Below are 17,731 nucleotides of genomic sequence, written 5' to 3'. Positions count from 1 at the left end.
GAGAGCATAAAGGGAATATGCTGTCCGATTACAAGCAATATAAAGTGTGCTAATAAGAAGTGTAAGTGTGCATCCTGCCAGTCCAAAGAGGCGATTACTGACAGCGATTTTCAGCAATGGAAAGCAATTATTTTCAATTAGAAATGGCGATTTCCAATGATAGGAGTTGCAACATTTAAGTGTCCAGTTTTGTGACAAACTTAAACTTTGTGAATAAGAATGGAGACTTTCCCCATTTGGATATGTCCAGTGCATCTATGTCTTGGAAAACAGGAGTCACAGACTTTGAAGTGCATGTGCATGTCTCATAAGTGTAGGCAAAAAAGAAAATTCATGTTAATTTGAACAATTTCACTGTTTGATATCATTTGCTGATACATTTACAAATTTGGCAGATGTTTATATCCAGTGACTATGCGGGCTCTCATAGCTACAGTATTTCTGAGCTACAGTGATTCGTCTCTGCCCACATGCAGGGATGTAATAAAAAATTGACGTGTGGAAAACTGTCAGAATCACTGCCTTGATAATATTTTTTTATGATATGATGCATTATGCACTGCTGCAATTCGTATACAAATGCTTTTCGTTCTAGAATGCTAATTTTACACTAATGCCTTTTTGAAATAGAGTGAGATCTTATTTTTATCACTACTACATTCTGTTTTAATTAGGTACGCTGATAATGGTAGGGTATCCAGCAATAGACATGTCCAACCACTCAGAATTGAGGATAAGAGGATGTGTGTGTGAACATGTCTTATAGTCAAAGATGTTGTGGATACATTTCACTCAGCAGTGTTTTGAAGTCTTAAAGTGTGTATGATTCAAGCTGTCGTTCACCAAGCATCTGTTTAGTTAATGTTTGCAACAGAGTTAAGTAGAGCAACAGATCATTTCTGTGACATTATATAGTTTGAGGTTTAGGTTATAAATACAAATGTTACTGTTTCAGCGACTGATCTTGGACCAGACGTACCTCAAAACGGACCGTTGCTATGTCTGCTTTACCAAGTAACTTTTCAGTCACTTATAAATACAGGCAGTCGTGGGATGTGACTTTTAGGTTATTTCCAAGCTGTCTTAACCCTTATGTGTTGTTGAGGCCATTTTTTTCTTAATTTGCCCACAACTTTCTATGTGTTTCAACAAATGGAATGATTTTTGGTGACATTTGGTTATATTTACACATATTTTAAGAAAATGCTTTGAAATGTTAAAAAAACCCAATTTACCGTGGGCAAATTTACTACCCTTTCGTAGTGTTATGGGACAAAAAAGGCCACTAAATTTATATTAACTGCTATAAAAATGCATCCGATATTTTTTTTTTTCTAAATTTTTTTGCATAATTCTGTTAATCAACCTTCGTACTAGAGCAGTCAAACAATTAATCACGATTAATTGCATACAAAATACATATTTGCATAGTATATGTGTGTACTCTGTGTAATTATTATGTATATACAGTGAATATAAATATATTTATATATAATTTTTTTAATGTACATATATCTCAAAATATATTTATATAAATAAATATATAAATATGTGTAATTGTTTATACATGAGTCTGTGTATTTATTTATATATACATAATAATTACACATAGTACACACACACACTTTAATTTGTAAACGATTAATGGAGATTAATCGTTTGATAGCCCTACTCAGTTCTGATCAAAACCAAATCTTTACAAAAATTCCATGATTTTAACGCTTTAATTGCCAATAAGTGGTGTCATTGATTTGGGAAAAAAAACACAAAATGACTGATTTTTAATATAAAAAGTGATTGTGGACAGAATTTTATTCCTTTTTTCACAGTCTTTGGCATGTCAAAGATTAGTAAAACCATCGATTTTGATGCATTTTTAGTTTTCATCAGATTTAATTTTTGTTGTTTGGTTTGTGGCCGTTTTTGCCCCATTGACTGCTGTTATTATAACAACATTTTTTGATTGCAGAGCCATGACACCTTATTATCAGGCATTATTGATTGTTGGTGGGTTTTTTTCTTTTGCAAAAGGGTAAAACTCGACATGTTCTCTGTTGATAACCATGTGGCACTTTTTAGTAGGCCTGTCCAAAAGCAAAGCTTAATTTCTGGCTCGTACATTGATGGGACAAAAATGTCCACGAATCATAAATGATATACCATAAAGAAAATATAAAAATGCATCTGCAATGTTTTTACTAATCTTTGACATGCCCAGGACTGTGAAAAAGGTGAAAAAAAACCAGTCCACACTCCACAATCACTTTTTATATTGAAAATCAGTCATTTTGTGTTTCCCCCCCAAATCACTGACATCACTTATAAACTTGTCAATTATAGAGTTAAATTTAATTTTTGTTAATATTTGGTAGTTTTGATCAGTTTTGAGGTTGATTAACAAATTTATGCAAAAAAGTCCAATAACAACACAAAATGGTAGTGAATTTGAACAATGCACAATGGCTAATTTAACTTGGTTCTTCTTATGTAACTTGATAACCACAAACACTTGTGACCTTGTCTGTGAAAATTCAGGCTAAATTTTAATTTTACCCATTAAATTCACTATGATTTCAATCTTTGACATGACCTTACTCAGTCAGTATTAAAGTTATCAATAGGGATGCACCGATACTGGTATCGGACTCGATACCACATTTTCTAAAATACTCGTTAAAAGTCCCCCGATATAAAGTGTTTATTGATGACCTGACTCCGGTATTATGTAAGTTATATAATTATGTATTAAATTCAGGGAACCCTCCAGAGTCATGGTCCGAGGCTCTCATTACAGTCCTACATAAGGAAGGAAAAGATTCATTGCAATGTGCTAGTTATCGCCCTATTAGCCTCCTGTGTGTAGACTACAAAATATTAACATCTATTTTGGCTACTAGAATACAAAAATACATTAAGAAATTAATAATACCTGATCAGACGGGATTTATTTCAGGTCGCCAAGGGGCAAATAATATAAGGAGAGTATTAAACCTGAAGTCACTCATGGCAAAGGGTACCCAAACGTCAATGCTTCTCAGCTTAGATGCTGAGAAAGCATTTGATCGGGTAGACTGGCAATTTCTAGAACAAACATTAAGGGAGATGGGCTTTAGTGAAAAATTTATCTTTTGGTTTCGGCTGTTGTATAACAATCCCAAATCAAAAGTTAGAGTTAATGGACATTGCTCTGATTTTTTTTTTATAGAGAGGGGTGTAAGACAGGGTGACTCTCTCTCACCTATTCTCTTTGCTCTCAGTATAGAGCCTTTAGCTGAGGCAATACGACAAGATATCCAGATTGAGGGACTTGAGGATGGTGGGGGGAGAGTCCATAAAATTTCTCTTTTTGCGGATGATGTCCTGCTCTTTATAAAACATCCCCTTACCTCTATACCTCGATTAATGCAAAATCTAAAAGATTATGAAGACATTTCTGGATACAAAATTAACCAAAATAAATCAGAGGCAATGATGATAACAGGAATATGGCCTAAACAATTAAATGATATGGTGTCATTTCACTGGTCTAAACAAGGTTTTAGGTATTTGGGGATTACTATCACACTTGAAACTACAAGACTTTTTGAGGCAAACTATAAGAAGTTACTTGATCAAATAAGAAGGGATATAGCTCGTTGGGAAGTTCTTCCCGTTATCTTTGTTTGGTAGAGTTGAGACTATAAGGATGAACTTGCTCCCACGTTTTTTATTTTTATTTCAGTCACTTCCCATAAGAGTTCCAATTTCTACTTTTAAGATGATAGACAAATTAATTTCTCAATTCATATGGCAACACAAGACCTAGAATTAAACTTAAGACACTTTATTTGGCCAAAAATAAAGGAGGTTTGGCTTTGCCAAATATAAAGTTATATTACTGGGCAGCTCAATTAGCAGCAATTGTGACTTGGATAAGTGGAGATGAGGAAGTAAAGTGGACTCAGTTAGAGCAAGGGGAAGCTAAAGGAGCACAACTGCATGCCCTACCCTTTATAGATCCAAAATATGTTAATAAAATGAAGATTGAAAATGAATGGATAAAACATACAATAAAGGTATGGGTAGAAGTAAAGAAAATGCTTAAGGATGTTGGAACAATCTCACGAGCTATGCCCATAGTGGGTAATGTAGATTTTACACTTTCAATGTGGGACCACGGTCTTAAGAAATGGGCGGTTAAAGGCCTTTTTATTTTAGACCAGCTTTTTGAAGAAACACACTTTAAGTCTTTTACACGACTTCAAGAACAATTTGATCTTCCCCTAAGTGATTTTTATAGATATTTGCAAATCAGACATTATATTACAAACCATAAGGAAAAAGAAAGAATTTGCAAAATCCCAAATGGCATAGAACAATATTTTATTACATTTATTGAAAAATGTTTCCCTGTTGGTAGACATGTTTCTTATCTCTATAAAAGATTGTTAACAGGAATGGGTGGAAACACCTACAATATCAAGGAAAAGTGGGAAATAGAAGCCAATATAGAAATAGAAGATGAGTTGTGGGATAAACTTTGTCATAAGTGCCACAAGGGAATTAATAGCCAACAGTGGAAGGAATTTGACTGGAAAATTAAAATACGTTATTTTCATACTCCTTTGGTTATTTCAAAGTTTATAAAAGATCCATCTTCAGCTATATGCTGGAGACAATGTGGTAAAACAGGCGACCATACACATATATTTTGGGATTGTCCAGTAATACTTGAGTATTGGAAAAATATTAAAGAAGAAATGGAGAAAATTGTAAAAAGAGAAGTTCCATTAAATGTGCAGTCTTTCTTACTGGGTGTTGTATCAAGTGATGTTTTCAATGCTGAACAAAGATATATTATACGTGTGTTACTACTAATCGCTAAGAAAAACATAACTGCTAATTGGAAGTCTGTGAAATCACCAAGTGTAATTGAATGGAAACATAGATTAAAACAGATATACATGATGGAAAAAATGACTGCATCATTACAACTGAAAACTGACCTTTTCAATCAGAGTTGGTACATGGTTAAAGAATACCTAGATTTATAAATTGGAAAAAATGTGTGTTGTTTTTTGAATCTTTTTTTTTTTTTTTTTTTTATATTTATATGGCTGTACAATATATGTTTGTTGTCCATATTATGTGTAACAAATTTTTTTTTTTTTTTGCCTCAGATAATGTTTGTGTTGTTTTGTGGTGTAAAAGAAAAGAAAAAAATATATATAAATAAAAAGTTCAAAAAAAAAAAAGTCCCCCGATACGATACCACTGTCTGAGAAATGTCAAATGCAAATTTCTGCTTAAATAAAACATTTCAGTAAAGAAAGTCCTTAAACTGAATGTTGCATATTTTGGTAAAGCATGGTTTATTGGACAAGGTCACTTGTTTATTTCTTCATCAAGCAACACTGGCAGAACATGCTGTTTTTGTGCTCCAATTGGATTCGCTTAAGTTTCATAGCGTTCCTCTGTTCTGCGATGGCGCTTAATATTATAGAGAGAGCATGAGAGATTGACAAACTCTCCTGTCTTGCTGTAGACTCGCTGTGTTAACAGACACCCACTTATAGAGTAGCTTCAGGCCAAAGCTAAAAGTAAAGCTGCCCACTCATGTTTCACAGACCTGCCACTCACAACACTGATCAGAAATTAGGCCAAAACTTATAAGTGAGTGTGGAGAGTCGTGTACCTGTTGTGTAGCTGTCGTGATATTTCATTTTAACCGAATAAGAAGCTGGGTAGCTAAATTACCTGGACGTCAAAAAGCATCTTGAATGCAGAAAGAGATAAAAAAATGAATGGGAGCCATGGCCTAGTAATCACTATGTGGTTTGACATAACCCTTTGTTGCTTTATTTAAATTTGATGTGTTCCATGTAGCTCAATTAGTATGGCATGCATTGGAAAAATAAATACAATACTTAAGTCAAAATATGAGGAGCTCAAATGCAAAAGTTGCTTAACACCACCTCCGTCAAAAATGAGATGATGATATTAACCAAATGCGCTTGGTACTACACTCACCTTAAAGGAATATTCCATTTTCTTAAAAGAAAAATCCAGATAATTTACTCACCACAATGTCATCCAAAATGTTGATGTCTTTCTTTGTTCAGTCGAGATGAAATTATGTTTTTTGAGGAAAACATTGCAGGATTTTTCTCATTTTAATGGAGTTTAATAGACACCAACAATTAACACTTAATTCAACACTTAACATTTTTTTTCAACGGAGTTTCAAAGGACTAAAAACTATCCCAAACGAGGCAAAATGGTCTTATCTAGCAAAACGATTGTCATTTTTGACAAGAAAAATAACAAATATACACTTTTAAAGCACAACTTTTCGTTTAGGTCAGGTCCAGCGCGACCTAACGTAAATGCGTAGTGACGTAGGGAGGTCACGTGTTACAAATATAAAACTCACGTTTGCTGACTATTTTAAACAATAAACTGACACAAAGACATTAATTAGTATCAGTTGACATACAACAACGTAGGAACGGTCCTCTTTCACCACATTTGTAAACACTGGGGCGGAGTTTCGCGGTCGTCCTCTGTGACCTCTTGACGTGATGACGTATTGCGTCGGGTCACGCTTGCGCATGACGACCGGATTTAAACGAGAAGTTGTGCTTTAAAAGTGGATATTTGTTATTTTTATTGTCAAAAATGAAAATCGTTTTGCTAGATAAGACCCTTATGCCTCGTTTGGGATCGTTTAGAGTCCTTTGAAACTCCGTTGAAAAAAAATGTTAAGTGTTGAGTTAAGTGTTAATTGTTGGTGTCCATTAAAGTCCATTAAAATGAGCAAAATCCTGCAATGTTTTCCTCAAAAAACATAATTTCTTCTCGACTGATCAAAGAAAGACATCAACATTTTGGATGACATGGTGGTGAGTAAATTATCTGGATTTTTCTTTTAAGAAAATGGAATATTCCTTTAAGGATTATTAGAAACACCTGTTCAATTTCTCAATGCAATTTTCTAAACAACCAATCACATGGCAGTTGCCTTAATGCATTTAGGGGTGTGGTCCTGGTCAAGACAATCTCCCGAACTCCAAATGGAATGTAAGAATTTGAAAGAAAGGTGATTTAAGCAATTTTGAGCGTGGCATGGTTGTTTGTGCCAGACGGGCCGGTCTGAGTATTTCACAATTTGCTCAGTTACTGGGATTTTCCCACATAACCATTTCTAGGGTTTACAAAGAATGGTGTGAAAAGGGAAAACATCCAGTATGCGGCAGTCCTGTGGGCGAAAATGCCTTGTTGATGCTAGAGGTCAGAGGAAAATGGGCCGACTGATTCAAACTTATAGAAGAGTAACTTTGACTGAAATAACCACTCTTTACAACCGAGGTATGCAGCAAAGCATTTGTGAAGCCACAACACGCACAACCTTGAGGCAAATGGGCTACAACAGCAGAAGACCCCACCGGGTACCACTCATCTCCACTACAAATAGGAAAAAGAGGCTACAATTTGCACAAGCTCACCAAAATTGGACAGTCGAAGACTGGAAAAATGTTACCTGGTCTGATGAGTCTCGATTTCTGTTGAGACATTCAGATGTTAGAGTCAGAATTTGGCATAAACAGAATGAGAACATGGATCCATCATGCCTTGTTACCACTGTGCAGGCTGGTGGTGGTGGTGTAATGGTGTGGGGATTGTTTTCTTGGCACACTTTAGGCCCCTTAGTGCCAATTGGGCATCGTTTAAATGCCACGGCCTACCTGAGCATTGTTTCTGACCATGTCCATCCCTTTATGACCACCATGTACCCATTCTCTGATGGCTACTTCCAGCAGAGATCACAACTCTGTGGAGAGCCAGGCAAGAATTCAAGGACCTGTAGCTAACATTGTTTACATTAATTTTACACCGTAAGGTTAGCTTGGTTTAATAGTTGATACACGTTAGATATGATATATGAACGAAAGTAGTTTACTTGTCATTTACTTTTACCTACTGTCAATAGTTGTTATTAATTCTGTGTGGAAGTCTGCCGAAAGTTGATTTCAGTCCACAAAAGCTGTTTGTTTATGTTGTTGCTGCTGAAACGGTCTGTATTGAGAGAAATAAAGCACCTTCCCTTCATTAACTCCCGGTGTCATGCTGTTATCATTAATGAACTAATTAAAATATCTCCACATAAGAGAACCTCTCATCTTCCTGCTGAAAATAGCCTGACTGAAGCGTACTGAAGTGACGAAATGAATGTGCAAATCCAAACTGCCATTTCTCACAGAGTACATGTTTCACATGATTGTCTCCCTAGCTGAAGAGATGGATTAGGATTGAGATATTCTTCATGTGTCCTTTTTTAGTAATACTGTCATCATGCTTGTGTGCATACATATTTGTTTGCATGTCTGGCTATTTGGCTTTCAGGCCTGTTTTGTGTAACATATCACAGTAAAATCAATTAAAGTTGGAGTTGTGTCATTTGGGTTGGTTTGTTCTGTTGGCTGTGTGTGTGTGTGTGTGTGTGTTTGTCAGCGTGTTGGAGCATGAGCTTTTGTATGGAGACCTGTTTACATTCCTCAAGCTGTGAAAGGCTGTGTCGCTCGCTCCTTTATATTCCTTTAGCTTTTTCTTGCTTTTGTGTGGATGGGTTGCAGTGAGTCACATTCACAGACTGCCCACTCCAGCTGTCATGATTGTAACTGACAGGACGTCACAGCGAGAAAAGGAAAGAAAGCCGGTTAGAAGCGAAGATAAACAGAGATTGAGTGGGCCATGGTTGCCTTTGCTGGTTTTTAGACACAGAGTAAAAGACAGCTTTATGTTTGTGTAGGTGTGTATGTGCCATGAGGAAGTGGATGTACGGCTGCTGGTAAACTCGGACAGCTGGGAAATGATAAAATCCAAAGCGTTTATTATTTAAAAACATAGTGCACCCCAAAATAAGTCCCTCATTTTTCGGTGAATTATTATTGGTTGTTTTTCCATGCAATGGACGTGAATAGGGACTGAGGCTTTTAAGATCCAGGAAAGCACCTTAAAGCATCATGCAAGTGGAATTGTAACTAAAATTGAACAATATGCATAAAAAATATATAAAATTATATAATGTTTTAATTGTCCATTAGTGGTGTTAACAACCCCTTAACAACACACTCTCCTCTCTGTCTCTCCATCACTGCAGATGAATACAAGATGAAGGGAGTGGAGGAGGTGAAATACATGCATGGAGAAGAGGACCGAGTAAATGCACGCAACCAGGAGAACCTGGTGAGATACACAAGCACAAAGTTCCTCCTGTGGCATTGAGTTCATTGTAGTCTAATCTGTTTTTGCAGACACACAGCTAGTGGCACATAAGCTTGTTTTTTGCTTATATGTAGAGAAGTAAAACTATGTGTTTGTGCGGCACACGCATGTGTGGACCTGCTTGGAATGTAAGGGAGGGAAATTCTGACCAATTTTTTTCCCTTTTTCACAGACTCTTAATGTGTAGGCGCTCGTATTACCAGACATCATCACCACTTTCATATTAGAGAGTTTTTACATGCTGCTTCATAGACACATTGATGTTTGAACTTGTTTTTGCCTAATGAGAATAAATTATTATAACTTTATGTTCTTTACAATATTTCAAGCTATCTTTTTCTAACAAATTGAATTGTTTCTAAGCATGGATACAAGTTTAAATTTTCTTTACAAAAAATAAAATCTCTCATAGCCATCTCGATGGCTTTGTTTCTTCAGTTGAACACACAAAACTTAAGATTAAAAGGCTGTCATGTTATCTTATATGGGAGCCAACATGGCGAAACTCCAAAAAGCACATACATCCATCATTACAGTCATTCAAATGACTCCAGTAGGTTAATAAATGTCTGCTGTAGCAAAATTATAAGCATGTGAGAAAAAATATTATGAGCTTATTTAGCGATTGAAATGTAAGCAAACGAGCGATATGGTGTTGATGTTGATAACCTTAAATCTCATTGGTTCTCACGCGTCTGCTTGTGGTGAAATGTTGCTTTAAAGGTGCATTGTGTAACTTTATGTGCAATATAATACATAACGAAATTTTTAGTGGTGTATAAAGGCCTCACAAAATGATAGAAATAACTGTATTGTTTTTATTACTTTCTAATGAGCTGTTTTTATCTATATACACCGCGGGACTCATTACATGGAAGTCGGCATTTCATGCCGTCATGTTTCTTTGTTTCGATCTTTGATTAATTGTCGATAAGAATTAAATCAATATAATTTAATAATTGTCGTATAATCATTTTCAGTTCTAAGTTCTCAGGACTAAGTTTATAAAACTGCTGTAAATGCTGGTACTCATGTTCACAAAGAAAAAACTAATAAATCATTGATGAAAAATAGTCTGTTAAATTCATGTTGACTTATTGGGTAATTTTAATTGTCCTTCCAATTGCATTTGTATCTGTAGCATTTTTAAAGCATCGATTTAAAGGTGCAGTGTGTAGATTGTGAATTGCAACTGATTACTCAGTCCACTGCTCACGTCCCACCCTTTCAAAGTGCATAGAGAGGCTATGGCAGCCACCATAGGACAAACATATCATCATCTAAGACAACATAGTTACAAAATGTGCTCTGTGGAGCAATTTGTCTGTTTGGGGCTATTGTAGAAACATGGCGGGGCAAAATGGTGACTTCCTGCGGTGTATGTAGATAAAAACCGCTTAATTTAAGGTAATAGAAACAATACAGTTCATTTTGTAAGGTCTTTATACACTAGGGCTGTCACAATTATGAAATTTGGCTGACAGTTAATTGCCTTATAAATTGTGACGATTATGATGATTAATTGTCTGTTTTATTGCTTTGACATCTCATACATTTTGTTTGTTCATGAAATAATTTTCACACATGGTTGTGATTTATTTAAATTAAATATTTTACAAGGTTTACCTAGCAGTGAATATTAACACACATAACACATATTTAAAAGTAATTATTTAATGATAACAGTTCATACTGCTTATCAAAGTTTTGCAGCATTTCTTTAAATGCTGTTTTTTCCACTGTATTAAATGGCTTTGCAATGTATCGCATTTCACTGTCGGTTAAGGAACGCCATCTGATACTGTCTCATTTATACAGGCGCTACAGCTCCCCCTTGTGTTTTTTAGAGAGATGTGCAATCATTGCAGTGATCTGAAATCATTGCGATGAGCTCAAACAAACGCGATGAGATGAATATTTAATCATTGTGACAGCCATATTATACAACACTGATAATAAACCTGTAGTTATGTATATTATATTGCATTTTTGTAAAAAGATCCTCATAAATTTACACACTGCAGCTTTGTGTGTAAATAGTACTTTAAAGGAGTAGTCCACTTTAAAGATGAGGCCCATTGACTTACCATAGTATTTTTTTGACCTACTATGAAAGGTCAATGGACCCCATCTATAAAGTGGACTACTCCTTTAAAGACATCTCTACAGTCGTTCCCATATGAACTTAACCGGGTTAATGAAGTTGTTCACATTGAGCAGGTGTTTGGATGCCCGCGGTCATAGGAGAACACAGAGGGAATGAAATGAGCGAGTCTCTCTCTCTCTGTGTCACCTCTCTTAGCACTGTTGTGTTTTCTCATTAGCAATGGTCACGGTAAGGTCAATGCCCAGGTCTCTATATCACGTTGTGTTCCCGTGAAGCTGGTTTTGGAGGAGGTCCAGGAGCCGACAGGGCCTCCTCACCAGCAGGGTCACCAGGGAAGGGCGGCGGAGACCGAATCTGGCTTTGTTTTGAACACTAGTAAGTGAAAATGTGTTCTTTCCGGGTGTGTTGCAGGAGAAGAGTTCAATGCAGTGCAGGACCAAACAGCACAAAGAGGTGCCTGGGCCAAGCGCCAACAAGACAAAGTAAGTGTGAGGTTATAAATGTGCCTTTCGGTTTATGGTCTACATGGGTTTCTGTTTGTTGTTTGGGTGTGGGTGAAAATGAGACAAAGGTGGGTTAAGTCTGTGTGGTTTGCTTCGCAGTGTAAGTGTTTCTACTTCCCTAAGGGTTTTGTATTTTTGTTTGAGTTAAAGGGTGCCATGTTTCACAATTTATTGCATGGAGACGTAAATGTTTATTGTCTTTGGACATAGTTTTCGATTTCAAAGGGCTTCACGAGCATAATTACGTCTACAGAATATTTTCCGAAGAAAATGATTATAAACACAGAAAATAAATTAAAACGTAAAAATGGAATAAAGTCTGCAAAACAAAAGATATACAGAAAGGAGATTTGTTATCATTCACTCGCACGCATCTGGTTTGGACACGTATGATTTTCTTTCCTCCACGAAAACAAACAAAAGTCTAAGCTGCATTTTCAATACACTGGAATTTATTGGAGACTGCGCATGTTGAGCTCCCAAAAAACAACTTGTTTGTAGTTTGTTCTGCATACTACACGGCTTTAAAAGATGTATAGTGAGTACTATATATGCACAAGTACCACTTCCTCTTTTTTACGTGCAATAAAAATTGAAAAAAGAATGTGGACAGGAGATACCACAAATGACCTATGTGTGTATATATATTTTCAATTTTTATTGCACGTAAAAAAGGGGGACATGCAAAATGTTTAGGTAGGTTTGGATGATTATTAGCATGTACAATATATGATCTGTTAAGCCTTATATGTTATTACCTAATGATTTATATTGAAGTACACTCTATTTTTAACACACTATGTGTTGTCCTATTTAACACATTATGTGTTATTTTAACACATTATATGTCATTTCATGTTGATTTTGAGTTAAAATTAGGGACAACACAAGATGTGTTAAAACAACACAAAGTGTGTTTCAAAAATAACACTGAGATGTGTTAAGTTAAGGACAACATTAGATGTGTCATTTTAACACATTCGTGTAGTTTTACCACATAATTGAATGAATATGACATTATTAAAAAAGGATCATCATACATGTTTGTGTTGTTTGTCGTGGAGCGTGTGAGCATTCAAATGTTTATGTGTGTATTTGGAAATGTGTTCATTAAAAGCGAATGGTTCATTATTGTTGTGTGTGTGTATCGATGTAGTACAGCTCAGTTTATGTGTTGGATGTAGAAACAATTTATGGTGCCTGCTGTAAATTCTCGATTCAAATGATTCCTGACAGCTACTCAGGATCCTACAGGAGCTGCTTATTCTGTGTGTGTGTGCGTGTGTGCACTTTGTGCTTGTTGTAATGGAAAATTCTAGTGTATTTGTTGCTTCCCTTCTCCTACCCCCATTAACTTCCTTTCTTTCTCTCTCTTTCTCAGCATACACACGTCAGAGAGTCAGCAGGAGTTCTTCAGAATGCTGGACGAGAAGATTGAGAAGGTGAGAAAAGACCAAAAGCACCAGGATCGGGCGTAAAAGAGGAAATCAAAATTTTAAAGGGCCACCGTATGCCATGTACAGCTCTTCCGAGAAATGATTGTTTATCTGGAAACATTATGTCCTTTTGTCATGTACATTCCCTGTCTGGTACTTCCTTAAAACAAGAGATAAAATAATACATTTATGGCTCTGCTTTATCCCCGAACTTCCCTCTTACTCTCTCATCTTATCTGTGTCTGTGTCGCTCTTGAGGTCTGGGATCAGTTGGTCTGAAATGAATTAAATCTGAACGTTTTGTTTGAAAGTTGTAAGAGGGTCACGGGAAGCTCTGGGGCTTTTAAACTGCACATAAATCCAAACATTTGGACCGACTGTTCCACACTGTCATTTTGGAAGTTGTTGAATATGATTCATTAGTTTGAAGAGTGTCATCAATAACCGGACATATCTTCATTGGTTGCTATAGTTGCTAAACGCTTACGCATCAACCAAACTCCCAAGAGGTAAGTAGCTGTCATTGTGGACAGAGATGCTGGAAAACTGAGTTTCTGCTCATGTAGTATTAAGTTATTTGCTTATTTATCATTCAATATGTGCTGCATTTAAGCATCAGTGAGTGAATTCAGACACACCTTCATAGATTTACAGAATACTGCATTTTATGTTGTTTTTTGAATGGCAAAATATTACAAAGCATTTGTAAAAAAATTATCAGACTTTAATCCACATAGATTTGTTGTGGATCAGTTTTGTAAAAAATAAAATTTCAGAGTAGAGTTGGATCCAAGTTGGCTATAATAAGCAATCAGATTTTTGTTACCTAATGCCGGGCTCACACTTAAGGATTTTTCTAAATCCTGGCCAATAATGAAATCTGGTTGCAGCACACACATAAGGAGAATCTTGACGGAGATTATTTTCTTAAATCTTAAACATGCTCACACTACAAGATTTTAAAATCATGGTGCGTCACAGACACTACAGAGTATAATTAAGATTATTGTGGCAGATGGGGGCACTTTATGTCACCTCACAGGAAAGCAGATGTAAACGAATTAAGAGTGACACATTTATTATAATTTTAAATGTTTGGATTTGTTAGCTAGTACACTAGCAGCTTTCTACACTCACCTGGTGTGTTTAAAACCAGGGCGATTTCTCCTCATCTCTTGTTTTTGAGTCAACAATCATGAAATGTTTTCTACCGCTGTTTACCGACTATACAGCAGCTTGTTTCGTGGTTGCTATTTCAAAAGATCTGCCATTCACCTCCATCTCTCATTGGCTGTTGTAAAAGTAATGTATGTAATCATTCCTATTTAAAATCCTAAATATCATACGTGCTTGATATGATCGGGGCAATTCCAGATTTGTTTGCACAAGTTTTGATCTGTAAACGTCACCCGTGACATAATAATCTGAGCTAAACATCAGAACCAATCCAGATACAGGACCCGATTTCTCTCGGATTCTCTGGAAAGAAAAATCGTGGGGAAATCGTGCTAATATTTCTGTAGTGTGAGCCTGTTTTAGCTGGCTAAGGCCATGTGTACATCAAAGTGTCTTTCCCTGAGGCCAGTGTATTTTTCAGTTGCTTCCAATGGTAAAATTTTATCAGCTGGCGAAGTGCATAGTCTTCCACGCTGGACACTGATCGCTTTTTACCAGTTGCCGAGAGCTGAAATATTTTTACTTTGTGAAAAATGCTGGACTTGTCATTATTACTTTTCACTCAGCCATCCAATCACAGTGAAGGAGGGGTGGGACAAATACCACACCAACCAACCGGCGCATCGTGCAATGGCTGATAAACAAAATGAAGTATCATAGTAATCAAAGCTTTTATCTGAAGAAGCACTGGCAAGCCGTTTTCAGCTGCGTTTCAGTCCCCCAAGAAAAACGCGATTTTGTGATCACATGATCAACGCATAATCAGCCAAAGTCCGCATATTTATGTGGGGTCCATAAATTGCAGATTTCCGTGCGCAAAATATGTGGGGCTTGCATGATTTCATAATCCCCGACTTTTTGTAGCAAAAATCACATATATCTAGCAGAAAGTTGAAAAATTTTGCATTTACTTCAGACAAGCGCAGTCATGTCCCCTGTTGCCATGGGAACGTTATGAAGTGAAGTGATTTTGTGACGTGAACATCATTGAAAAGCTGCAAAAGCTGAAAACAGATTTTAAGTTATAAATGTGTCACTCTTAATTCGTTTTGGACTGTCGTTTAAGAGCTTTAATAAACACAGGGCCTACGGCGCATTCACACGGGGCGTAAGCGTTGACGTTTCCCATTCACTTTTAATGGGTGACGTCAAGCGTTGGCGAACTGAATTGTGGATCCGTCGGCGCTGCGTCAGTGCCGTTGCTCGCGGCAGAAGTTGAACATTTCTCAACTTTTCAAGCGGCAACGCGTGCGTCAGCCAATCATATCGTCTTATGCAAATAACCTAGGCAGAGCCAGCCAATTACGTTTATGGAAGACCGGAGCTTGTGTTGCGGCCACAGTGATTGGCTGTTGGCCACGCTTCAGACAAGCCTTCTGTTTGTGTGAATGTACCATAAGACTTGCATTATAATAAATGTATTAAGGTTTGAGATGTTAGCTTGACCATTTTTGTCCTGTTTTGTTGTACGTTTCAGTTTTTCACTTCCCAATTTTTTTTTGTTTATTGCGTCTTATCTTTTTTTCTCTGTTTATTTCCCAGGGGCGGGACTATTCCTCGGAGGAAGAGGACGATGTGACATAGCAGAAAAGACTCAATTCTTGACGATAGAAAGAGTGAACTCAAATCAGTGTTTCCTGTGTCTATAACACTCGGCGTGTGTGTGCAAATGTGTGTTTGTGTGCTTGTGAGAGTGAAAGAGCGCAGGATTTTTCCTCATAGGCTGTTGTACCCCTGACCTATTCTCTCTTGGGCTCTTGGGCCTGCTTGGAGACGGTTGGATAAGGAAACAAGCTTGATTGATGTATTATCAACACCGACTCACTCGTACGTAGACTCTGACGTAATCCGAGGACCCCGATCCCTCTGTGCTCCTGCGGCCAGCATTGAAACAGCACTGTCTATGACGGAGGGCCTCGCCCAGCCAACAGAAAGGGAGCGGTTTTACAGAGAAAATCAAGATGAAAGCATGTGAAAAAGAGAGATGACATGCCCTTCCAAATCCTTATTTAAGTGACAACCCAGGAAAAAAATGGAGACAGGAGGGGAGAGCTCATGAACAACATCCTTTGGATGAATGTAAAGATGGATTCTTGTGTTTTTACTTTTTTTGGTGGGAATGGGAAAATGAAAGAGAGCTATTTTATTAAGAGCGATTATACGAATGAACTGCCTGATTTTTATTATTTTGATAAAAACGACTTGTGGTTGAGTTTTTGAAATCTGGACTCCTGTCTTTTTGAAGGACTTTTTTTAATTTGTAACGGTTGTAGGTTTGTTCCACGTATGTGTTTTTATCAGGGCTGTGCGTTGATCTCATAACGCTCACGTACATATACACTTGGAGCTAAAATACATTACCACACCCTCTTTCCTCGCACAAATACACACATGTTCTCACTTTCTGTTTGCATATCCTGCTATTATATGTCAAGTTCTCCTACATGGACGGAAATATGGACAGACTAGTAACTTATTGTTGTCCACACACATAGACCAAAATAGATTTCTTATAGCCATTAAAAATAATTCAACTTATAGATACATATTGTCTGTTTATGCTGCAGTTAACACAGGTAATGGTCAAATTGAGTCATTTTAACAGGGCATCTGTGTTAATCTGTGTCAGGTTCAGTTCTGACTGTGTTAATCTTTGTCAAATGGATGTATCATTCGGAGAGAGTTTTAACAATTGTTAAAAAATTCCCTGTATTTGTTTAGTTATAATGTTCACCCCTGTTTTACATTACATCGTCTCTGTTCCTGACCCTGCCTTTCTCACCTCATATATATATCGTGGACCACCAAACCAGGATGAAGTGAGGTGGGGTGGGGTCAGTCCGGGGACACAGCACTGGCCAGACGTCTGGCATTGTGTTTACTGAATCCCTTTTAAATTTTATTTTCAATGTTTCTTTTTCTATTAAAATGTTCGACACAAGAGCTGTTGGTTTGTGTTAGTGTGCAGTTTGATGATTATTTGTTTATTGAGAGTGTGTCTGTGTGTGTTCGTGTATGTAGGTAGGTAGTGTAGTGCTTTGCTGCCATCATTAACCCATTTGAGCGTCATGTTTCCTGTTGGTGGTCTGACTCATAACGTTAAAAATACTTTAATAGTTTCTGGGGTCGAATTTCAAATGCAGAGATGTGGAGATTACCTTTCCATCGTTGAGTAAATTATTAAACCGTGCAAATAGATAACTATAATGTTGTAAAAGCCGATCCGCATCACGTGTTTTCGTAGA

At 36.8% G+C, this 17,731-nt stretch overlaps 1 protein-coding gene across 2 annotated transcripts in view; it reads left to right on the top strand.

Moving 5' to 3' along the window:
- LOC135729247 (uncharacterized protein C1orf21 homolog) overlaps positions 1-17,429 on the top strand; it is a 33,333-nt gene extending 15,904 nt beyond the window's left edge. For both annotated transcript variants that reach the window (XM_065246759.1, XM_065246760.1), the window contains exons 3-6: positions 9,140-9,225; positions 11,783-11,853; positions 13,256-13,316; positions 16,029-17,429. In XM_065246759.1, the coding sequence (XP_065102831.1) occupies positions 9,140-9,225; positions 11,783-11,853; positions 13,256-13,316; positions 16,029-16,070 (260 nt within the window). In that variant the 3' untranslated portion in view covers positions 16,071-17,429. The remainder of the gene's footprint in view (positions 1-9,139; positions 9,226-11,782; positions 11,854-13,255; positions 13,317-16,028) is intronic.
- The last annotated feature ends 302 nt before the right edge of the window (positions 17,430-17,731 follow it).

Source organism: Paramisgurnus dabryanus, chromosome 11, assembly GCF_030506205.2.
Source record: "Paramisgurnus dabryanus chromosome 11, PD_genome_1.1, whole genome shotgun sequence".
Taxonomy (NCBI): domain Eukaryota; kingdom Metazoa; phylum Chordata; class Actinopteri; order Cypriniformes; family Cobitidae; genus Paramisgurnus; species Paramisgurnus dabryanus.
This window is presented reverse-complemented; position numbering and strand designations above follow the sequence as displayed.